The sequence below is a fragment of the Schistocerca nitens genome, chromosome 2 (assembly GCF_023898315.1).
Source record: "Schistocerca nitens isolate TAMUIC-IGC-003100 chromosome 2, iqSchNite1.1, whole genome shotgun sequence".
Lineage (NCBI taxonomy): Eukaryota > Metazoa > Arthropoda > Insecta > Orthoptera > Acrididae > Schistocerca > Schistocerca nitens.
In genome coordinates, this window is record NC_064615.1 from 239018954 (window position 1) to 239045269 (window position 26316).

Below are 26316 nucleotides of genomic sequence, written 5' to 3' on the forward strand. Positions count from 1 at the left end.
GAAGCTGTAGACAGTTGTCTGGTTTAAAGCTCCCATCGAATTCGTGTCTTGCACCAGTGGCGAGAGAGTAGCCTTGCTGCTATTGGTCGGCGTTTGGAAACTAATGGCGGACACCAAAGATCACACAGTACACCTCATATCACAGAAAAACAGATAAATGCGCCTGATAAATAAAAATCATACCATTCCGAAAGATAGGACATACGCAAAAAGAGACGTGCAATAACAATGTCAACACTAATTGCGAACAATCTTCACTGAAACTACATTTACTTATAGAACAAGAAATGCTAGCCAAATATTCATTAAAAAACAAAATAAAATTTTAACTGAAACTGTTGAACTACGTGCAAAGTCTTGATTGACGAGAGAGAGCGAGAGCTTTTATCTATTCGTGTGGTTGGTGCATTGTAACGTCAACGGCAGCACGTCGTGGTGGGAGCGCAATTAAAGTAGCTCCATCAGTCACGAAACTACAGTGGATACATCTGCTAGTTTAGTATATGATTCTCATGGCGGTATATCGTATTTCCTGTGGTCAAAGGCTGCTCGAAGGTAGTATTTGCTAAATAAATCCCAGCTCATGCACGACGATAATGTCTGTTGCACACACGACACTGTTGTTGACATCACGTAAACATTTTTAAAACAGTGTAAAATTCACTTTAACTTGCCGTTCTCGAAGTTAGTTCGCCCGTTTCAGCATGCGATTCACCTTGGCAAATTCACGATTTTTGGTGAACCAGTTTTACATGTAGTAAAAAGTTTAAATGTTTCCACAGCGACGGTTAATACTTTAACGCTCGGAAGCTCATTAATTTCAAATAAAATAAGAATCTTTGTAGTGCGTTAGTTCGAGCAAATGAGTTACTTGCAAACAATTTGGTTCTAAAAACGACAATAGCCGTCCACTTGTGTGTACATTGTCACTGCTGTTTGTAACACTCCACGAAGCTCCCAACATTCAGTCTAATATTTTCTTTCAAAATGTTCATGTCAGTTTCTAGTTCAAATCTTGTCCGAAATATAAAAACTCGGCCGTAAACTTTGGCGTGTGTTTTTATCCAACGCGGTAATAGCACGTTACACGACACGCCCGCCCGAACGCACCACTGTACACACACAGACTGTACACACACAGACTCTCTCTCTTCGACTGCGACTGGCGATATTGCTGTCACATCACAGTTAGTATATCACATTTAGGTTTACACGCTGCATTTAACAAAAGTATTACAAAGAAGTTTTAAAAGGTTGAAAATTTGAATTCTGAATTAATAAGAGATTCGTGCAGTACATAAATAAAGTAAAACATAGTTACATTTTAAAGTAAGAAAGGAAAAAAATTGTAACTCCCAATTAGCAATGGCTTGACAGTATGAGTACAATGTACATTAGTTAAGTGAAGGCAGAGGGTGCCGGTGAAGTCCCTGACCATACCCCAGACAACGCTAATTTTTGTTTCTGTATTGCAGATAATCTAAAAGTTGTTGACCACAGAACAACGAATAAGGGTCGTAAGGTGAAGACTCTTTGGACGGCCCTTTGTTGAGGTTAAAGAATGGTTTCGTCGACAGCGCCGCTCTTAAGGCCCAGTGGGAATAACCATTAGAGGTTTGGTCACGAAGTTTCTGCGACCTGGGAATTTACGTGACGAGAAACGTTTTGGGCGGGCGTCGACGTCGCAGGAAACTTTGGAGATCACACGACAGGTTATCGAGCAGAGCTCAAAAGTGTTGACTCGTCTCAGCCAGAAATATGGCATCCCAAATTCCACTAAGTGGCAAACCTTGCACTCCGTACTGAAGAAAATGGCGTATCACATCCATGTGCTCCATCATCTTGAATCTAAGGATTATGTGGCACACATGGCCATGTGCCACAACGTGCTTGAAGCAGTAAACAATGAACACTTGTTGGCACACGCCATGTTGAGTGATGAGGCTATCCTTTTATACCCATGGTCTTATCAATTGCCACAATGGCAGGATGTGGACTGATGAACAACCACACGTCGCCATGGAATTGGAGCGTAACCCTCCAGACGTAAGTGTGTGACTGATCCTCACCCAACAGCGCATTTACAGTCCATTGTTTTTTGCTGTGGCAACAATCACGTCAACATTGTACTATGTACATCCTGTAGCAATTCCTGGAGTCCCAATTGTTTGCCGACAAAATTCTGGATTCGATGATGTTTTAACAAGACAGTGCCCCATCCGCACTTTGCGCTCACTGTACGTAATGACCTCAACGAGGACGCTGGATAGGACGAGGCTCACCTCGGTTCTGTGCAGCATTTTCTCCTAATCTAATGCCCTTGAACTTCTTTACACGCGATCACATCAAAAGTCGCGTGTACAAGATCAAGATTAGGGATTTACAGCATCTGCGTGAACGCATTTCGCAGTGATGCATACAATTGCCACAGCAATGCTGCAGCGTGTGTTCAGGCGCACTGAGAAGAGATGTTAACCCTTTTGGATATGGTGGGCAGTAATGTCGAACGGCAGTGATTTCATTCAAGTACCATATCTTCTCCCATGTTACATTCATAGTCTTTCATAATGTAGACATTTCATTTGAATCTTCTAAGAAATGGATAGGACCTTTTCCGGGATCCTGTAGATGTGCTACTCATCTACAGAAAATGTAGATACGACGGTTGTGTGCTAGATGTACACGTATTGTAACGAAGGAAGCATTATCACTATTACTGATCTGCCAACCTACTCGTATATTCTCCATAGATGTGTAACATTTCTGTCTTCTCTATCCCGCGAAACTCAGGAACCAGTATTAAGGGAAGAACCTAGGGATAGCTTTCATCACCCTATGTATCATTCCCGTGGAGGTAAAAGTAGACTAATTACAGCACGTACGGAGGGATTTAAGCAGTCATTCTTACCATACAGCACATGCAATTGGAATGGGAAAAAGTGTTGTGTCTATGTCATACAGCATAGACACAATGAGGTAGCTAGGTGCACGCTAAACTAACGCAGACGGGCTTGAAGTTCTGGAACATGAGACTTATTAATGAATAAGAGGAAAAGTACGTAGATGCGTTTAATACTTATCTTTATTCTCTTGTTGGAATACATCTCTCTTGAATATTAGTACGCTATAAGCACTGATACAAATGGCGCCTTGCTAGGTAGTAGCTATGGACTAAGCTGAAGGCTATTCAATCTGTCTCTCGGCAAATGAGAGGAAAGCTTCGTACGTCTGGTCGCAAGCTATGTAGTCCGTACAACTGGGGCGAGGTCTAGTCCGTGTCTTGTGACCTGCCATGTGGTGGCGCTAGGTTAGCGATTACACAGTGGCGACACGCGGGTCCGACATGTACTACAGGACCGCGGCCGATTTAAGTTACCACCTAGCAAGTGTGGTGTCTAGCGGTGACACCACAAAAAGGCCTAACATTTGATGTCATCCTAAATAACATCCGCTAAGCACCTCACAGAGGTTTACAGAGTATGTTTGTAGATGTGGATATCTTGGTGAAACCGGATCACCATTACTTCTTTAATGGCCAAAGGTATTTGAGGTGAAGTTAAAATTAGAACATCTTGTACTGTGTGAAGTTCTCGTGTTGAAGAAAATTCCGGCTGTTCTGGCAGGTCGGCGGAGAGGATCAGCCCCAACAGGTGGCACTCGGTGAAGGCGAGCCGGCTGGACCGCGACGGCACCCTCCAGCTGGACTCTGGGCCGGTGGCGGCCGGCCAGTCGGGTCCTGCCCTCACCGAACTCAACCTCGAGCTGCCGCTCTACATCGGTGGTGCACCGTAAGTGACTTTTGTCACCTCAGTGTAAGAGTAACGCATTTAGCGGTACCAGACTCCTTGCTCGGAAACTTATTGTATGTGATGTTCCTGCGTCTGTTACACGTTAGTTTTGAATAAGTGCGCAGTAGTGCTCGGCCAGTACAGAGAGTCCTATAGGGTAGGTTTTATGAAGTATTGAACTAGCTGATGTTTTAAACTGCAGATTAATTCCTGCAGGTGAAGGAACTGTAACGAGCTACTGAAAGTAATACATTTCTAAATAGACAGGCTATAGCAAAAGTAGTGCATTTCGTTACTGCACTAAAGTGCGAATCATAAAAAATTCAATCTTTTTGTATTTAACTTTTCTCTTATGGTATATAAATTACGTAGTTTATTAAAGTAAATCCTGTTTCATTTGCAATTATGATCATACATTCGTTATTTATACTTTAAATACGCAGTATTTAGACGTGTACTTAAAACTGTGGTGTGCTATATTTGTTCCCACATGTCGATCAATGGTAACAAACATAGGTGTCAACTGTATCATATTCATATAGTGTAGATAATAGTTGTATTACCGCGGTATCTTTTCCGATATTAACTTTGATATACCGCAAAAAGGAGCAACTTTGTGGCATTTTTAGCAATTTTTCAAACACAAGCTTATACAAATATGTACTGCGAAATTTAATTTCCACATGCATAGAATTTTATAACATTTATCCTTCAGTTTTCATAGCAATACAATTTTATGGTCAGTGAGGTGTTCAGAATATGGAATATTAATTGTCACAACATTATCCCCCCCCCCCTCCTTTCAGTTCAGGACAACATTGTGACATGAGGTCTACGACAGTAAAGCTAAAGTTAAAGAGTTTGCCAAGCGTTTCTTTATGACACACAAGTATAACTTTGTAACAATGTACTCAGTTTTATGAATTTTGTTTTATCACTACACAGAAAACATATCTCAAAAAAATTTGTCAATTTGTTGAGATTTATTTTTCTGTTTTTCTTAAAATGCACACAGTGCATGTGTCTGACTAGCAGTCTTCCTCGCCAGCTGCTATTGCCTGGACCGGTTTATATCGATAGTGATCATAGTGTTCTGGCTGATCAGTGCAAAAAGCTACACCACGATGTTGGGGCAAAGTGATACCTAAGTCATAAAGTTGCTCAGTTTTATGGGAGATTATTCATATAGCAACAAGACAACCTCGCAGAGAATCGTCCTGGAAGATTTTGCGAGAAAACAGGAACACTGGACGAACACTGTTTCCTGCTGTTCTTACTACTATGCAAACAATAACAAAACTTTCTGGTTCTGGGGAAGTAGCTGCCTGCGCGGTATGATCACCAGTCTCGTCTACACTATAAAAGAGTTAAAACTTGTAGTCATACAATATTTTTGAAAGATTCTTAATGAAAGCTCTCCCGTTTTCTTTATTGAAATTCATTCTGGACTACGAATCGGTTATGAACTACTCCGTTTGAGAAAACCAATCCACTCCAACAGTCTCCTTTTCACACCGTATTCCGGAGAACTTGATTTACTAACATCCCTTGTGGACAGCCCATGATACAGATCGGCAGAATATTTTATGTCTGCATTATTCTACGGACAGGTACTGAATACACGCGTGATTAATGCCTTATCTCCAGCCACAGTCCTCGCTGATTTTCTGGAATGTGGAACTTCAGTAGTAGCGGCTTCCATATTTTACTGCAGCACATGCCCCATCCCTGTTGTAGGGTTATACTTCCTCAAATTACCATAAAAGAGGTTATCATAAACCATTTTAACAAATATATCTTGCAGGCGCTACTCATACAGGCCAAACTGCGACGAAACGGACGAAAAACTATACGGTACGTTTTCACTGGGGACCAATTGTGGCATCTTACGAACGTACACAAGGACGCTGTTCCAGCTGACTCCAACATGCCATTTTAAAATGAAAATTGAATAGCTCTAGACAGTTCCGCTGTCTCACAAACCATCTCACAAGTCGCTTCCCTTACTGATGGAAGACGACTGAAGCTCCCTGACTCTTCCAGCAACTCTGTGAACGAAATGTTACAATTGACCCCTGTTACCTTTATCCCAGATTCGCCTATAACGAGGCTGCAGCAAAAACAAACCAACATTTTGTAAATTATAACACAGTGGTGTTCATATCCCAGAACGAAAGGAAACATGTAACATAAATTGAATAGTTTTAGTCTCTATCGACACTTAGAACTGACTTGAACTGTGAATTCAACAAATTGAATATTCCTGAACAAATGCTTCACGCATTTTTATGGCATTAGGTTTGTCAATCTCGAGCTTTCGACGATTTCCTCTGTCGTCTCGTCAGGAGATTAGATCTCACTAGGTAGTTAGGTGCTTCAGTTTGCCTACTAAAATCTAACCTCCTGACGATGACGGCGGAGGAAGTCCTCTATAGCTCGAGATTTTTAAATCTATGGAAGCATTTCAGAGGAGGGCAGCTAGATTTGTTCCCGGTAGGTTCGAACAAAACGTAAGTGCTACGGAGATGCTTCGGGAACTCAAATAAGAATTCCTGGAGGGAAGGCGGCGTTCTCTTCGGGAAACACTATTGAGAAAATTTAGAGAACCGGAATTTGAAGTTGACTGCCGAACGCTTCTGCTGCCGCCAGCATACATCGCGCCTAAGAACCACGAAGATATGAGAAATTAGGGCTCATGCGCAGGTGTACAGACAGTCGTTTTCCTCTCGCTCTATTTGCGAGTGGAACAGGAGGCGAAATGACAAGTAGTGGTACAGGGTACCCTCCGCCACGCACCTTACGGTGGCTTGTGGAGTATCTCTGTAGATATAGATGTAGATGTAGATGTAATGAAACAGCAACTTCACGAGAAATTTAATCAGAAATGTCAGCTCGAAAAATTACGAGTGCGAAGGTATGGATTAGGATAGAAGCTTTCAGTTTAGTCGGTGTGAATGTAAAATAAAAGTTGTGGTAGCAGATTGGTCTGTTGCATAACCAGAGTTCTACTCTCGTCGTAGGCACCATTGCTCCATATGCAATACACGTCATTACGACGACATATAATCCCAGTTTTATTATTGGTTCAGCCATTTGTAGTTCTGCAAGGAATTGGTAGTAGCACGATTACTCCCACTTTTCTACATCATCATCAGCAGCAGTAGTCATTACTATCAATAAATGATGCGGCTCTCCAATTACTGAGCTCAGCTATGTCTGCAACTTCATCTTCCATGATGAATGGTCTTGGGTGATATTCAGCCGGTTGACTCCAGCGATCTTTCACAGGTCATTGCCCATTACTCTAGCGGTCCTCCTTTTCGCCTATCTCTGTCTCTTACACTCAATTCCAGCGCCACTTTTTCCCATCGTTCATCATTTCTTCCTGAAACATAGCCGGCCCATTTCCATCTAATAGTAGCTGTTCTCTCCAGTATGTCCTTGACGTCAGAAATTGTCCTGATATATTCTGGCCTTTTTTGTCTTTCCTTGTAAATCCCAACTAGACCTTTCCATACCTCACAGTGTAGTTCTAAGTTTCCTTATTGTATATTCATGAAGTGTCCAGGTCTTACAGCCGTTAGTCATTACGGAGAGGAGACACCAAGAAAAAACTTTTTTTTCAGTTGTACTACCATGTTTCACCTGAAAATAGTTGAATACAGGGTAGTTTTAATCAACGGGGACAGATGAAAATGTGTGCCCCGTCTGGGACTCGAACCCGGGATCTCCTGCTTACATGGCTGACGCTCTATCCATCTGAGCCTCCTAGGGCACAGAGGACACTGCGAGTGCAGTGATGATCTCGCGCTCGCCTCCCGCGAGACCCACATTCTCACCTTATATGTCCACACACTACATTCGTAGTGCCCATACCCAACACACTCATTACTCGCGGAAGACATTCTTACCAAGTCCCATAAGAGTTCGGGTAATATGTGTGCATCCGCACAGAAGAAGAAGATCATGGCCAGTATTGCCAGAACTATATACTTATATGGATATGGTGTATCTGTATATTTGCTGTATGGTTACCCAGCTTAGTAGTGTTAGTGTCATAACTTGCTGTTAGGTGCCAGTACTGGTACGGTGACGTAGAATTGAAACAAAAGCATCAGTCTGCGTTACAGTTGCAGACAGTCAACATAGGTCTGGACAAGGCGAGCACAGATTTACTCAAGAAAGCCGTTTTATTAAAACAACAGTAATAGTGCTGCTGCTCTTCGCAATTATCGACCCATTAAAGGAATACGGAGAGGCTGAAGAACATGATTCGGAAGTTCGAATTAACTGGCGATTTGCGAGAGGTCGACGGCCAATTGCGCCACTCGAAAAGTGCTGCGAACCACTGTCAAATAGTATCCGTACAAACTTCACGTAACTCACCAACTTTTGCCACGTGATGCAGACATTCGAGTAGAGTTTGATCTTTCGTTTCTTAAAAAGGATGAAGTCGACGACATGTGACCTTGAAACAGCAGTAGACCAATCTATCGTGCGATTCCAGACTGTCGTGGACGCAGATGATCGTCACATTGGGCAACATTTGTAACCTGGAACGTAAACATGGTACGCAATTAACAAATGTTTCGCTCACATGTGGAAGTTAAAATGTGTTTCATTCAATGGTTTATTCGTTATCTCCCTTTCACATGTCCTTACACATGTTTTCAAAAATTTTAAAAACAAACAATTGAAACTCTAAGTTGGAGTGTCAACAATGTAAGGAAAAGCATTCTGCACCGAGCTATCGGAAATGGCGGTCATGAGTGGGTGAGGTGTACTTGCTTGTGTTAATGAATGTGTGTGTTTTTTTCTGACGAAGGCTATGACCGAAAGCTAATGTGTACGTGTGTTTTAATTGTGCCTCTCTGCAACCGAAAGCGTAATCTTTACGTAGGCGGCAATCTACACTATGTGATCAAAAGTATCCGGACACCTGGCTAAAAATGACTTTAAACTTCGTGGCGCCCTCCATCGGTAATGCTGGAATTCAATATGGTGTTGGCGCACCCTTAGCCTCGATGCAAGCTTCCTCTCTCGCAGGCATACGTTCAGTCAGCTGCTGGAAGGTTTCTTCGGAATGGCAGCCCATTCTTCACGGAGTGCTGCGCTGAGGAGGGGTATCGATGTCGGTCGGTGAGGCCTGGCACGAAGTCGGCGTTCCAAAACATCCCAGATGTGTTCTATAGGATTCAGGTCAGGGCTCTGTGCAGGCCAGTCCATTACAGGGATGTTATTGTCTTGTAACCACTCGGCCACAGGCCGTGCATTATGAACAGGTGCTCGATGATGTTGAAAGATGCAATCGCCGTCCCCAAATTGCTCCTCAGCAGTGGGAAGCAAAAAGGTGTTTAAAACGTCAATATAGGCCTGTGCTGTGACACTGCCACGCAGAACAACAAGGGGTGTACCCCCCTTCATGAAAAACACGACCACACCCTAACACCACCGCCTCCGAATTTTACTGTTGGTACTACAGATGCCGGCAGATGACGTTCACCGGGCATTCGCCATACCCACACCCTGCCATCGGATCGCCACATTGTGTACCGTGATTCGTCAATCCACACAACGTTTTTCTGCTGTTCAATCGTCCATTTCTTCAATCGTCCAATGTTTACGCTCCTTACACCAAGCGAGGCGTCGTTTGGCATTTACCGGTGTGATGTGTGGCTTATGAACAGCCACTCGACCATGAAATCAAAGTTTTCTCACCTCCCGCCTAACTGTCATAGTACTCGCAGTGGATTCTGATGCAGTTTGGAATTCCTGTGTGATGGTCTGGATAGATTTCAGCCTATTACACAATACGACCCTCTTCAAATGTTGGCTACCTCTGCCAGTCAACAGACGAGGTCGGCCTGTACGCCTTTGTGCTGTACGTGACCCTCCACGTTTCTACTTCACTCTCACATCGGAAACAGTGGACCTACGGATGCTTAGGAGTGTGGAAATCTCGGGTACAGACATATGAAACAAGTGACACCCAATCGTCTGACCACGTTCGAAGTCCGTGAGTTCCGCGGAGCGCCCCATTCTGCTCTCACGATGTCTAATGACTACTGAGGTCGCTGATATGGAGTACCTGGCAGTAGGTGGCAGCAAAATGCACCTAATAGGAAAAACGTATGTTTTTGGGGGTGTCCGGATACTTTTGATCACATAGTTTTCCTTACAGTCTTGATTTTACGCAAAGTTTCGTTTTCCTACTATCATTCGTTTTTCATGGGAGCCCTTTCACCTACGATAATTCGATTTTGGTGGGGGCCCCCTCGAGTAACGAAAGTTAACCATAATCACCCTGTGCCTTCCAAAAGCCTGCCAGCCTACACTGAAGCGTCCAACGATTTCCGATCTTGTATCTACTGTCATTTTCACTAGCTGGCCAAGGTAGATGTATTCTCTGACAAGGACCAGTATTGTGTTTCTGAGGTGTACGTTTCCTATCTTTCTCGATTTATTTGACGTATTTTTTTTATCTTGAAGATAGTTATCTTCCGTCCCACTGCCTGACATTCCGAAGGGAGATCCGATAATAATGTCTGTAGCTCTTCAAAATAATTTGCTACCACTGAAATGTCATATGGAAATCTCAGGTTGTTTAGTCTCTTCCCGGTGACTTCAACTTCTTTATTTTGTAGGTAAATTAAGAGATGTTCTATTATATAACAGATATATCTACGTCAAGTAATTTACCCTATATTACTTGCATATACGGTACACCAGTTACGAAAAATACAAGGAGAGGTAGAGGGTGGTGACACTTAACTCTTTGGGTCGTACAGACCCTTTGCATTTCAGAAGCACCGTCACCTGTTAAATAACTTTGTGTGAGTAACAAACACGCTACGGCGCAGGGCCCAACAGACGTGTCTACAGTCAGTTAAGCCCGCTATCTTGATAGTAGAAGGCCTATTTTGAGACCGGATGATCATCAAATCGATCGTAGGATTACAGGCGATCAAATATGTCTTAATAAAAGACAATCATTTCAGTCATGCTACACGAAAGTAAGCGCTAAGGTCGACAGCTACTATGTTCCTACGCTAAGGAAAGCTGCTGGCGGCAGAAGTATGTCCACTACCTTAACAGAAAGGAAAGCAACGTAAATGGGTCGTGCCATCATTACGTGAAACCTCCGCAGTGGCATACAAAGAAAGCTCGAACACAAAGAGAGAGCTTTGAGTCCATTTACACGCCAATGCAATCGGTGTCTGCGGTATCAGTGCCGGTTTTGGTAACGGAAGCTAATGGAAACGGCCCTTTGTGGGCGGCGGCCACTCGCATCACAGAAACGTTAGCGAATTTGAATAACACATGTCGGCCAAAAAATCCCAAAAAGGATTTTGTAATGGCTACACGCAATTCGACGCTCACAGAGCTGAAAATACATGTTCGAACAGTTTCTGTTTCATCAAAATGATTACAGTCGGCTTTTGCATATTTTGTCCTCCGCTAATTTTTACAGCCTTTTCCTTCTTAATTTTGCCAGAATTTCAGTCCATGCCTGCAACACGAATAGTTTAGCGTTGATGGTGGAAAAATTACCCATGGCCTTTATGGGGAAGAACAGCTCCTTTTAAAAAAAGGAAATAGGAATGGCTGGACTAAATATGGGAATTGGGAGTAACCATCCGATTTACAGAAGGGAAAACAGCTTGCAGTATGGAAAGAACATTTATATTTCTTTAAAAATACTCGGTGGTGCCAATTATCAGTCCCATGAACAGGAATTCAGTTGCTTAGACAAATTACAAACCTATGGTCATTTTGTCCTCTCACATCGAGCGTGAGACAAATCGCTGTCTTCGTGTTAACAAATTAACTTTGCGTGGGATAATAATAAAACATAGAGAAAGCAAATGAGGCAAAATATGGGCTTGTACAACATAACTACCCTATGTTCGCCATCCATTAGTAATCATCGAGTACTGGATGTATGCAACTTACATAGCCAAAGCTTACAAAGAATTATGCAATCTAACTGGCGTGGAATGTTTTAGTATCAGGGGTTATGGGACTTGAGAGTTTAAAGCCCACTGTAAAACATCATGTTCCATTGGTTCTCCATAGTTCATTTTCATTGATGGAAGCAGACCAACTAAGCGCGTGTGGGTACTATAAGATTTTCATGTTAGTTATTTCTAAAGAATGGAATTTTATACCAAAATAATTATTTAAATATTTATGCTGAAAACACTCTAAAATGTATTCATAAAAGATATAAAACCTTTTTCGTTACTTTAATACTAATAAAAATTGTTTTTAATCTCAGTTTTATTCACTGAACGGATACGTTAGGAAAATACCTCCATAACACATATTAGAAAAGCCACTATTTTTACATCATCGTCTTACAGAAAAGTTTTGTAATCCTACTGAGTTCCTATTCCCTTATATTTCGTAATCACTACCTGTTTCACGTGTTCCCATGGAAGTTGCCAATTTTAATCTTGTAATATATTGTCGTAGAGGAAAAACTTCTGCTTGTCCCTCAGGAGCTTAAGCATATTCCACAAAAGCAAGTTATTTGATTTTCTGTTAGATGCAGCTTTCAAGGAGATTTAGAAGCCTTTCTTTAATTTCACAAATATATTCATCTGATATACATATATTGTACTTCTCGTTCCTCACAAACTGATTCTGTGACAGAAAGACAGCTACGTTAAACACATGGAATGACAAAAATTGGATCTGGACTGTCAGCATCGAAGTAAATGCTGTGGCAAAATGAGAAGAGGTATACGAAAGATTAGTGTCTGCTTTCAAATTTTCATTTTTCGTGGATTTGTGCATAGCATTGTGTTAGTGTCTGGTTACGTTCAAACCTGGAGCCCGTGAAAATGTTTATTAGCACCAGTTTTTCAAATGACTGAAAATTAAGAATTTTGCCTTCTTTTGGTGTTCTCTCCGATCACGACCCTAGTTAAAACTGTTTTATTTTTGCGACTACAAACGTCTTGATTGCTTAAATTATATTCATTTATCATTATGTTTCATTTACTGCCATTATCAGATCAAATCTTAAAACTCGTACAACAAAGGACACTATCAGTTATACTAGAGCCATTGCCTAAAAAGGTCGTTCAAACCCTATTTTCGCACATTTTGCATTAAACATTTTATAACTTTCGGATACAGGTTGAAGTATCCCATATTTTTCAACGGTTTATATACAGTGAATTGTTGACAATTGGTAACACGCCCAGGAGGAAAGGGGGTAGATATGCAGTATATTTTGTGTATTGTGTATTTAACCGGGACCTAGAAACGACGGAGAGACTTCGTCCCCCGACGTAGCCCTCAGTGGTTCACAACCCCACAATAGGCCACAGCAGTCCACCCAGCCCAGCACCGCCCCACACTGAACCCAGGCTATTGTGCGGTTCGGCCCCCAGTGGACCCACCCAAGAACGTCTCATACCAGACGAGTGTAACCCCAAATGTTTCCGTGGTACAGTAATTATGGTTTCCCGCACGTGGAGACAGTGTTTACGCACCAATCGCCGACATAGTGTAACTGAGGCGGAATAAGGGGAACCAGCCGGCATTCGCCGAGGCACATGGAAAACCGCCTTAAAAATATCAAGCTTGTTGCCTCTGCTAAGACGTGCCATCTTCTACTGTGGCGCCTTACAGCAGCGTCTAGGATGTGAATGGAGTCACCAGTTAATTATCTGAAGAGAAACTTCTACCCTGGGACAGCTGCCCAGAGCGTCTGCAATTTGCACGGCTCTAGTGTTACTATTTAGTTCCGCTAACATAAACACTACCATTTTTGCCCGCTCTCTGCACTGTGTCTCCGATCTAGTATCTTGTAGTGCCCTCGATGGCTCCCAACACCCTTAAGCGTAACAATGTACAAGTCATCATGTCGTTCAATATGCATCAATTAATTTCGGATTATTCACACATAGACTACTGAAAGAACGAAACCAAAAATGGTACACGAAAAAACTATGCTGGAAGTCACTAATTACTGTCATTCTCAAACACTGGATAAGTCTAGTCTGGGTAATTTGTATGCCGTTAGTTATGCTGCCTCAAGACACGTAGGCCTACACAGTTTCTAACTTGAATACTGCGTTTAACCTTTAAAATGAGTTAATACCTCTAAAGGAGTAGATTATGGCAGCAGTTTTTTACATTCTGTCAATAATTATTCGAAATACTCAAACTCAAAGTTTTTTCGCCCCTGAAATCCTCTAGATAGGCAACCTGCAATTGCGGTTGCATGAAGGGATTAGCTGTTCAGTAATATATATATATATATATATATATATATATATATATATATATATATGTGTGTGTGTGTGTGTGTGTGTGTGTGTGTGTGTGTGTGTGTAATTTTAATGGCCAGTAGTGTATATTACTAAACAGCTAAACCCATCATGCAGCCGCAATTGCAGGTTGCCTATCTAGAGGATTTCAGGGGCGACAAAACTTCGATAAAGGTCGGATTGTAGCCTATCGCGATTGCGGTTTATCGTATTGCGACATTGCTGCTCACGTTGGTCGAGATCGAATGACTGTTAGCAGAATATGGAATCGGTGGGTTCAGGAGGGTAATACCGAACGCTGTGCTGGATCCCAACGGCCTCGTATCACTAGCAGTCGAGATGACAGGCATCTTATCCGCATTTCTGTAACGGATCGTGCAGCCACGTCTCGATCCCTGAGTCAAGAGATGGGAAAGTTTCCAAGACATTGACGGCACTTTGAACAGTGGACGTTACATTTCAGATGTGTTACGACCCGTGGCTCTACCCTTCATTCGATCCCTGCGAAAACCGACATTTCAGCAGCATAATGCACGACCGCATGTTGCTGGTCCTGTACGGGCCTTTCTGGATACAGGAAATGTTCGACTGCTGCCCTGGCCAGCACATTCTCCAGATCTCTCACCAACTGAAAACGTCTGGTCAATGGTGGCCAAGCAACTGGCTCGTCACAAGACGCCAGTCACTACTCTTGATGAACTGTGGTATCGTGTTGAAGCTTCATGGGCAGCTGAACCTGTACAAGCCATCCAAGCTCTGTTTGACTCAATGCCGAGGCGTATCAAGGCCGTTATTATGGTCAGAGGTGGTTCTTCTGGGTACTGATTTCTCAGGATCTATGCACCCAAATTGCGTGAAAATGTAATCACACGTCAGTTGTAGTACAATATATTTGTCCAATGAATACCCGTTTATCATCTACATTTCTTTTTGTTGTAGCAATTTTAATTGCCAGTAGTGTATGAGAAGATTGTAGCGTTTTTGTTTTGCGTGTTGGTATTCCAATCGCCATGGGTTTATTTACCAATTGTCATTTGTTATTTGTAGTTCATTGTTGTTATTTGGCTTTACGTATTGCCATTTTGTCATTTGGAGATAGTGAGTGGAGCTGTGGACACTAGAAAAGGAGTAAGTGAATTAATCGGAACATTTCTGACGTATTCTTCTGTTTTGAGTTCGGCAGAGTGACAGCAGAGGTGGCAGTGAGCAACATTTGTGCTGCGTATAGGGATAATGTCATTGGACAGAGCATGGCAAGAAAATGATTTTCTCGTTTTAAGGAGGATCGTTTCGACATTAGTGACTCTCCACATTCAGGATGACCTTCGGGGTTTGATGTAGATCGATAAATATTATTAATTCACAATGATCCACGGCAGTGTACTTGATAACTCAAATGGCTCTGAGCACCATGGGACTTAACATCTGAGGTCATCAGTCCCCTAGACTTAGAACTACTTGAACCTAACTAACCTACGGACATCACACACATCTATGCCCGAGGCAGGATTCGAACCTGCGACCGTAGCAGCAGCTCGGTTCCGGACTGAAGCGCCTAGAACCGCTCGGCCACACACGCCGGCTACTCGATAACTGGCAGATTTGATGAACTGTGATCATTCTTCCATCGTGCGACATTTGCATGCAGTGGGAAAGGTTCAAATATCGGGTGCATGGATACCACATGCTCTCAGCCAAACTCACAAAGAACATCGGATGGCCAAATGTGCATCTCTGCTTGCTCGTTATCAACTGCCTCGTAAACAACACCAAAAATTCCTATGCTGTAACGTTACTGGTGACGTTAAATGGTGTATTTATACTAACATAAGCGAAAGAAAGGAACGGTTGAGCCCAAACAAAGCAGCAACTCCCCATACAAGGACCCGAACGTCTTCACAAAAGATAATACGAACCTGGTGGAACAGCGACGGTATCGTTTCTGTGAATTGCTTCCTCGTGGTTTAATCATTTATTGTCAACAACTGAGACGTCTTGCGGGAGCTGTCGAAGAACAACAACCAGGAAGACTGCGTGAAGTGATGCTACTCCACGATAAGGCCAGCCCACGTTCTGATAGACTGATAAAAAATACTATACAGGAGTTGAGTTGGGAAGTCATTAAGCATCCACCCCATTTACCTGATCTTACGCTCTCGGATTTTCATCTTTTCCTCTCTCTATCGAACAACCTTCAAGGAACTTCCTTTCCGGACGAAAATGCGCTGCGAACATTGCTCGACAAGTTATTCGTCTCAAAACCACGTGATTTCTACAGTCGAGGAATCGAAAAGTTACACCAACGTTGAAAGACTGTCGTAAAAAGTGAAGGAAAATGTATTACTGATGCCTAAATCCTCTGTTACGTACCTCTGTTGTGTTTATTAAATTATGCAAAAAACTGTACTAACTTGTGCGCCAATCTAACGGATGTTAAATTAGAGAGTGTTATAATTAAAGCATTTCTTACAAGTTGACCTTAAGCACTGGCCCTCTCTGATTTAAAAATTTCTCAAATAAATTGGCTTTGAAGATTAGAAGATTTCCGAGCATATTTAGGTACGAAACATTTGTAAATTACTGACGAATTCATCGGCAGCTCAGCACATAGGATAACTGAAATGAATTATTATAAATTCGCTGATTCGAATCTCACTAGTACTATTTGTTTTACTTTTCTGAATGTCATATTTATTAACAATTGAAAATGTTAATTAACAAATATGGGATGACAATTTTTACTAAAAATTATTTATTTTTATTTTTAATTACTATCTGCACGAAAATGACAGCTCCACAACAGACTAAAATTTGCTACAAAAATCAGAAACATCAAATATAAAATAAAATACTTTTTTTCTACTGATAGGACATAGTAGCTATTTATATAACTTTTTTTCCACAATAAGACTTTTCGTATGCCTATCAAATTTTATTTGATTTTCATGTGACTGTTAGTTAAAAAAGGAATTATTGTTAAAAACGTATGACACTGTATTTGTTAATAATTAACTTAGTACGTATTGTTCCAGTTTCTGCTGCACACTAACTTAATTAGCTCGTTATTTACATGCAACAATCCTATTTTCGACTGTTATGCTATTTTCAAGTGATCGTTTTACATATCAGAATACAACGTCCTGGAGTGTTTTGCTAGCAGAATGGGGCACCACCACTTCGGCATCTGGAAGTGCTGGAATTTTTAAATCAAGGGGTTACTGAACAATGGATCGGTCGCATTGGACCAAATGATTCAGCCTTACATTACTGGTCTCCAAGGTCACCGGACCTGCAAATTTGAAAATCTGTTGTGTGGTTTTAGAAATTGTTGTGGGTTGCGTGAAACCCATCGGTAGTGGTAGCTGAATCATCTTGTATATTGTAAACATACGCTTATTGTAAACGTATATTCGTCAGTGCAGTGCATCTTCATGCATGTATTTATGGTACATACAGAATCCCCTTAATGAAAGCAAGACTCGAAAACGTTAAGGCATTTGAGGACTCTGGCTATGCAATTCCCCCCTTTTTTTATTGGGTCACCAGTCTTCTGACTGGTTTGATGCGGCCCGCCACGAATTCCTCTCCTGTGCTAACCTCTTCATCTCAGAGTAGCACTTGCAACCTACATCCTCTATTCTATGCTGGATGTATTCCAATCTCCGTCTTCCTACAGTTTTTGACCTCTACAGCTACGTCTAGTACCATGGAAGTCATTCCCTTATGTCTTAACATATGTCTTATCATCCTGTCCCTTCTCCTTATCAGTGTTTTCCACATATTCCTTTCCTCTCCGATTCTGCATAGAACCTTCTCATTCCTTACCTTATCAGTCCACCTAATTTTCAAAATTCATATACAGCACCGCATCTCAAATGCTTCGGTTCTCTTCTGTTCTGGTTTTCCCACGGCCCATGTTTCACTATCATACAATGCTGTACTCCAGACGTACATTCTCAGAAATTTCTTCCTCAAATTAAGGCCGATATTTGATATTAGTAGACTTCTCTTCGCCAGCACTACCCTTTTTGCCATTGCTAGTCTGCTTTTGCTGTCCTCCTTGCTCCGACCGACACTCGTTATTTTACTGCCAAGGTAGCAGAACTCCTTAACTTCATCTATTTCCTGACCATCGATCCTGATATTAAGTTTCTCACTGTTCTCATTTCTACTACTTCTCATTACCTTCGTCTTTCTTCGATTTACTCTCAAGCCATACTCTGTATTCATTAGACTGATCATTCCGTTCAGCATACCACGTAATTCTTTCTCACTTTCATTGAAGACAGCAATGTCATAAGCGAATCGTATCACTGATATCCTTTCATCTTAAAATTTTATTCCACTCCTCAACCTTTCTTTTACATCCATCATTGCTTCCTCGATGTACAGTTTGAAGAGTAGGGGCGAAAGACTACATCCTTGTCTTACACCCTTTTTAATACGAGCACTTCGTTCTTGCTCGTCCACTTTTATTATTCCCTCTTGGCTGCACCATTTTACATTGTCGAACGCTTTTTCCAGGTCGACAAATCCTATGAACGTGAGTTGATTTTTCTTTAGTCTTGCTTCCATTATTAACCGCAACATCAGAATTGCCTCTCTCGTGCCTTTACCTTTCTAAAGCCAAACTGATCGTCATATAGAGCAACCTCAATTTTCTTATCCATTCTTCAGTATATTATTCTTGTCATCAACTTGAATGCGTGAGCTTTTAAGCTGACTGTGCGATAAGTGTCGCACTTGTCAGCTCTTGCCGTCCACCTACCCGCTTTCTCCTCTGATTTTTACAGGGGAATTCCAGTTGCACTCTTAATGTTATCAACCTTGCTTTTAATGTCACCGAAGGTTCTTTAGACTTTCCTGTATGCTGAGTCTGTCCTTCCGACAATTATTTCTTTTTCGATGTCTTCACATTTTTCCTTCAGCCATTTCGTCTTAGCTTCCCTGCACTTCCTGTTTACTTCATTCCTCAGCGACTTGCATTTCTGTATTCCTGAGTTCCCGGTACATTTTTGTACTAACTCCTTTCATCGATCAATTGTAGTATTTCTTCTGTTACCGATGGTTTCTTCACAGTTACCTTCTTTGTACCTATGTTTTCCTTCCCAACTTCTGTTATCGCCTTTTTTGGGGATGTCCATTCCTCATCAATTGTACTACCTACTGAGCTATTCCCTGTTGCTGTATCTATAGCCTTAAAGAACTTCAAGCGTATCTCGTCAGCCGGGCGGTGTGGCCGAGAGGTTCTAGCAGCTACAGTCTGGAACCGCGCGACCGCTATGGTCGCAGGTTCGAATCCTGCCTCGGGCATGGGTGTGTGTGATGTCCTTATGTTAGTTAGGTTTAAGCAGTTCTAAGTTCTAGGAGACTGATGATCTCAGAAGTTAGGTCCCATAGTGCTCAGAGCCATTTTGAACCGTATCTCGTCATACCTTAGTACTTCCGTATCCCCCTTCTTTGCGTATTGATTCTTCCTGACTACTGTCTTAAACTTCAGCCTACTCTTCGTCACTACTATATTGTGGTCTGAGTCTATATCTGATCCTGGGTACGCCTTACAATCCAGTATCTGATTTCGGAATCTCTGTCTGACCATGATGTAATCTAACTGAAATTTCCCGTATCACCGGTCCTTTTCCAAGTATACCTCCTCCTCTTGTGATTCCTGAACAGAGTATTCGCTATTAATAGCTGAAGTTTATTAAAGAACTCAATTAATATTTGTCCTCTCTCATTCCTTGTCGCAAGCCCATATTCTCCTGTAACATTTTCTTTTACTGCTTCCCCTACAACTGCGTTCCAGTCCCCCATAACTACTAGATTTTCATCTCCCTTTACATACTGTATTACCCTTTTTTTTTCAATAGCTTCATACACTTTCTCTATCTCTTCGTCTTCAGCTTGCGACGTCGGCGTGTATACCTGAACTATCGTTGTTGGTATTGGTTTGCTGTCGATTCTGATAAGAACAACCTTATCACTGAACTGTTCACAGTAACACACTCTCTGCCCTACCTTCCTATTCATAACGAATCCTACTCCCATTATACCATTTTCTGCTGCTGTTGATATAACCCTATACTCATCTGACCAAAAATCCTTGTCTTCTTTCCAATTCACTTCACTGACCCCTACCATATCTAGATTGAGCGTTTGCACTTCCCTTTTCAGATTTTCTAGTTTCCCTACCACGTTCAAGCTTGCGACATTCCACACCCCGACTCGTAGAATGTTATTATTTCGTTGATTATTCAGTCTTTTTCTCATGGTAGCCTCCCACTTGGCAGTCCCCTCCCGGAGATCCGAATGGGGGACTATTCCGGAATCTTTTGCTAAAGGAGAGATGCTTCCCTTAGTTGTATATTATGTGAGGAAATACACGTAACTATAAGTGACATAACGCATAAAAGTTTCTGATATGTAATACTGACCATTTATGTCACAGCATATTGTGGAGTCCAAGGGGCTTCCTTGATAATACACATTTGTCTTGCCAAAAGTCGAGAGGAGTATGTTTATAACCAGGTATATCTTTTCTGTATTTATCTTTTCAAGTATGTTTTCCGTCAAATGAGGATAGGTGCAAATATCGAGTGAGAACCAAATTTAAAGTTCTATGAAACTCTCACAAAACAGTCGACGAAGTTGTATGTGACATCTAAGACGATCACTTAAAACAGCATAACATCCGAAACGAGACTCGTCACGTGTTAACAACGAACTAAAAGATAAGTGTGCAGCAGGAACTGGAAAAAGACATACATCATTCATTGACTGTTGCGGTCCGATCAGAAAATAAACAAAGTTTGTTATTTAACATTTCCATCTGTTGGCAAATATGAAATTGAAAAAAACTAAGAAGAATATAGGTACCTGCGAGATTCGAACCAGTGATTGCATAACTACAATCCGATCGCAGCACGAACTGAGCTTTCGATGAATTCGTTAAACAACTTACAAATATTTGAACTTAACAGAGATCGGAAATCTTACAGTGTTCAAAAACTATTTTTTCCAGTTTGCTTTTAGCATTGTCTCTTACTGCTTTAAGAAACTGAAGAGAGAGGATCGGAGAGGGCCACATCTTAAGGTCGCCCTGTCAGAGGTTTATTAACAATGACCATGTCATATGGAGTGCAGTTGTGAAGCACTGTGAGAGCAGCGGCAGAGGTGCGCATTTCTGTAGTCCAGGATAGGGATGGGCAAATTTTCAGAAATATCGATATGTATTGTATCGATGTATACAGGAGACTATGTATTATCGATACAAAAAATCGACATTTGGATATATCAGTGGACATTTTCAAAATGAATTTCAAAAAACGTTAATCTAAGTCACAGAAATGATTAACAAACATTAACCAATAAGAGGTATACAATGTATTATAAAATCACTTATTTACAGAAAACTTATTAATGAAATCGATATATATATATATAAGATGAATGTATCATCGGTACATAAAAATCGACGTTTGGATATATCGGTGGATTTTTCAAAATTTACAGGAATTTAAAAAAAAAAGAATCTAAGTCACAGAAATGAATAGATAGACGCTAACAGAACTTTCTGTTTAATATGTTGCCCTGTCAGTCTGCTTTTGTTATCTGCTCGGTCGCCGGCCGAGGTGGCCGAGCGGTTCTAGGCGTTGCAGTCTGGAACCGCGCGACCGCTACGGTCGCACGTTCGAATGCTGCCTCGGGCATGGATGTATGTGATGTCCTTAGGTTAGTTAGGTTTAATTAGTTCTAAGTTCTGGGGGACTGATGACCTCAACAGTTAAGTCTCGTAGTGCTCAGAGGCATTTGAGCCAACTCTTTCTGTCGAAACGGGAGAGGCTTGGCATATTAAGTATTTTTGAGCAATTTCCGACAAAAATGGTGTGAAATGACGACTATGAACCCACAACTTCGCAGGATCACAGTTCCGTCCTACATTTGGTTAAGCGAGATATTGTTTTAGCTCGTTTGGCAGAGAATCAGAGCTTGGAATTTCTGGTGCGACTGAGCTTCCGGTCAACAGTTTTCATGCCATAACCAAACTGAAGGCTAGGTTTGAGTCTTCTTGTATTATATCTAAAGCTCTTTGTTCAGGTGACAATTGGCCCATTCGCTTACCATTTTTTCCACTATTGCAGCTGACACTGTAACAGGACTATCAGAGTGAATGAATATGAAGCATAGATACATTCATGTTTAAATCTGGTACTCATTTGTAGTACTGAATATGAAATTAAATTAAGCCCATTGTAAGACATTTATTGCCAAATTGCAAAGATCGGTAGTAGTTGGATTAGGCAAGAAATCTGCTTATGAGAACTATAGTGCCTATAATCAAGAAAAGACGAATGAAACTATCGCTTTCGTTATTCTGTATTGTATATCTATTATCGAGTATATCGATAATTTAAATATTGACGATGTATAGCGATATTATTTTGAAGGAAAACCGATATTTTGATATACTGATATTTTTTGCCGTCCCTAGTCCAGGAATGGAGGTGAGCCACTGCTCTAACGTGTCGTCGGGGCTGGACGGCGCGGTGCAGCGGCTGGTGGTGAACGGGCAGTCGTTGGAGAACCTCGGCGAGGACAGGCAGGGCGTGCTCCAGTGGCAGGGCCCGCCCTGTGGTAGCAGAGACCTCCCCAGCCCCTGTCTGCACGGCGGCGTCTGCCAGCCGCTGCTCAACGCCTACTCCTGCCGCTGCCCGCCGCACTTCGCCGGCGCCCACTGCCAGCACCCCAGTGAGTGTCAACTACATCTCTACCGACACAAACGTACGAGACACTGCTCGAATCTGTTTCACTGATATTTTGGTCATCACCCCTTCAGTAGGTGTGACTTATATTTTATCAAGTGTTCCCCAGGGAAGCGTCCTGGGACTTCTGCTGTTCCTGATCTATATAAATGACCTGGGTGACAATCTGAGCAGTTCTCTTAGGTTGTTCGCTGATGATGCTGTAATTTACCGTCTAGTAAGGTCATCCGAAGACCAGTATAAGTTGCAAAGCGATTTAGAAAAGATTGCTGTATGGTGTGACAGGTGGCAGTTGACGCTAAATAACGAAAAGTGTGAGGTGATCCACAAGAGTTCCAAAAGAAATCCGTTGGAATTCGATTACTCGATAAATAGTACAATTCTCAAGGCTGTCAATTCAACTAAGTACCTGGGTGTTAAAATTACGAACAACTTCAGTTGGAAAGACCACATAGATAATATTGTGGGGAAGGCGAGCCCAAGGTTGCGTTTCATTGGCAGGACACTTAGAAGACCCAAAAGTTCACTAAAGAGACAGCTTACACTACACTCGTTCGTCCTCTGTTAGAATATTGCTGCGCGGTGTGGGATCCGTACCAGGTGGGATTGACGGAGGACGTCGAAAGGATGCAAAAAAGGGCAGCTCGTTTTGTATTACCACGTAATTGGGGAGAGAGTGTGGCAGATATGATACGCGAGTTGGGATGGAAGTCATTAAAGCAAAGACGTTTTTCGTCGCGGCGAGATCTATTTACGAAATTTCAGTCACCAACTTTCTCTTCCGAATGTGAAAATATTTTGTTGAGCCCAACCTACATAGGTAGGTTCAAATGGTTCAAATGGCTCTGAGCACTATGGGACTTAACTGCTGTGGTCATCAGTCCCCTAGAACTTAGAACTACTTAAACCTAACTAACCTAAGGACATCACACACATCCATGCCCGAGGCAGGATTCGAACCTGCGACCGTAGCGGTCACGCGGTTCCAGACTGTAGCGCCTACATAGGTAGGAATGATCATCAAAATAAAATAAGAGAAATCAGAGCTCGAACAGAAAGGTTTAGGTGTTCGTTTTTCCCGCGCGCTGTTCGGGAGTGGAATGGTAGAGAGATAGTATGATTGTGGTTAGATGAACCCTCTGCCAAGCACTTAAATGTGAATTGCAGAGTAATCATGTAGATTTAGATGTAGACACGACTCTTCATTCCTATCCCTTGCCAGCTACCCTCTTCATTTCACCATACACTGTCTTATCAAAAGTATCTGGACACTTATCGGTGGATGTTAACATGGGGTGTGTCCACCACTCGCCTCTACGACGGCTTGAAATCTGCGGAGGACTCTTCCATGAGTTATCTGAATATCTGTGGCAGAATGGCAGCCCATTCTTACTCGAGAGCCGAAAATAGAGAAGGTAAAGTGAGGTGAGAAAAGTCATATGTTACTTCCTAATATTGTGTTGGATCTCCTTTTGCCAGCGTAGTGCAGCAACTCCATGTGGCACGGATTCAGCGAGTCGTTGGAAGTCCACTGCAGAAATACTAAGCCACGCTGCCTCTACAGTCTTCCATAATTGCTGATGTGGGATTTTCTGCACGAACCGACTTCTCAATTATGTTCCATAAATGTTTATGGGATTTATGTCAGGCGATATTGGTGCCAAAATCATTCGCTCAAACTGTCCAGAATGTTCTTCAAACTAATCACAAGAAATTGTGGCCTGGTGACATGGCACATTGTCGTCCATAAAAATTCCATCGTTGTTTAGGAACATAAAGTCTATGATCGGCTAAAAATGGTCCCCAAGTAGCCGAACACAACCATTTCCAGTGAACTGTGGGTTCAGTTGGACCAGAAGACCCAGTCCAGTCCATGTAAACACAGTCCACACCATTAAGGAGTCACCACCAGCTTGCATAGTGCCTTGTTGACAGCTTGTTCAAATGTTCAAATTTGTGTGAAAGCTTATGGGACTTAACTGCTGAGGTCATTAGTCCCTAAGCTTACACACTACTTAATCTAAATTATTCTAAGGACAAACACACACAACCATGCCCGAAGGAGGACGTAAACCTCCGCCGGGACCAGCCGCACAGTCCAAGACTGCAGCGCCTCAGACCGCTCGGCTAATCCCACGCCGCGTTGACAGCTTGGATCCATGGCTTTGTAGCTTACCATCAGCTCTTGCCAGCTGAAACCGTGACTCATCTGACCAGGCCACGCTTTTCCAGTCGCCTATGGTCCAATAGACATGGTCACGAGCCCAGGGGAGGTGCTGCAGGTGATGTGCTCTCATTAACTGAAGGCCGTTGCGCACTGCGTTATCTGTGGTGAGAGGTAATGCCTGAAATTTGGTATTGTCAGCATACTTTTGACACTGTGGATCTCGGAATATTGAATTCCATAGCAATTTCAGAAATGGAATGTCCCATGCACCTAGTTCTTTCTATCAATCCGTGTTCAAAGTCTATTAATTATCGTCGTGCGGGCATCATCACGTCAGAAACCTTTCCACCTGAATCACATGAGTACAAATGACAGCTCCACCAACGCACTGCCGTTTTATACCTTGTGTACGCGATACTACCGTCATCTGCATACGTGCACATTGCTATCCCATGACTTTTGCCACCTCAGTGTATACTGCGAAACAGAATAAATGGTCACTTTTTAGAAACTACTCCATTTTCCCCCATTGTGACGCAGACGTTTGGCTCAAAGGTTCATACAACCTTCTTATGTAATTGTGCAAAAGTGTGGCGCCCGACGACACTACTCTCATGCTCGACCTCTCTTAAAACGGCAAGGTGTCGACATATCTGAAAAAAAATGCCAGAGCTCAGAAGTTCGTGTGAGGTGTAAAGGTGGGTTCATGCGCTCACATTGGCACCAAACTTTACCATAATTCTTCCCTACGCCACAGCGTATGTGTCACAGGGTGGGAACATCTTCACGGGCCCCCTTACCCACTTCTCACCGTTTCTCTTGACATCTCTCCATAGGAGGTCAGAACTGCGATACCCAGCGTTGAAATCACGCGGCTTTCTTATGGATAGCCAAGGAAAACATTTTAGACACACTCCTGGTCAGAATCGACACTAAAAGGCAGCAGGAGGAGGCATAAAGGATGTCAGTGATACCACCTCTTTCTTTTGGAGTGTTCGTTTAAACACATTTCGCCAGCGAATACAATAGTATAATAATAATAATAATAATGTTTATTTGTCCATGTTAACTTTACAGTCTTGGACATCGTCATTTTTATACAATTATATCAATATCATGTCATTCCAAGAATGAATATATACATCAAGTAGCACATTGTGTATCATTCCATGCAATAATGTTATAAGCATATTAGCACATTATATATCACTCCATACATATAAAGATTATATACATCAATTAGCCAATTATAACAATACCATCACTAATATACTGTAGAATGTAAAAGAATAAACTAACAGTACTGCAGCTCAGAA

The 26316-nt window shown here is 42.1% G+C and overlaps 1 protein-coding gene across 1 annotated transcript in view; it reads left to right on the forward strand.

Moving 5' to 3' along the window:
* The window catches only part of LOC126234947 (agrin-like), a 1214606-nt gene that overhangs the window by 1115361 nt on the left and 72929 nt on the right, over positions 1 to 26316 (forward strand). The window contains exons 22-23 of the mRNA XM_049943685.1: positions 3624 to 3788; positions 22563 to 22819. Coding sequence (XP_049799642.1) covers positions 3624 to 3788; positions 22563 to 22819 — 422 coding nt within the window. The remainder of the gene's footprint in view (positions 1 to 3623; positions 3789 to 22562; positions 22820 to 26316) is intronic.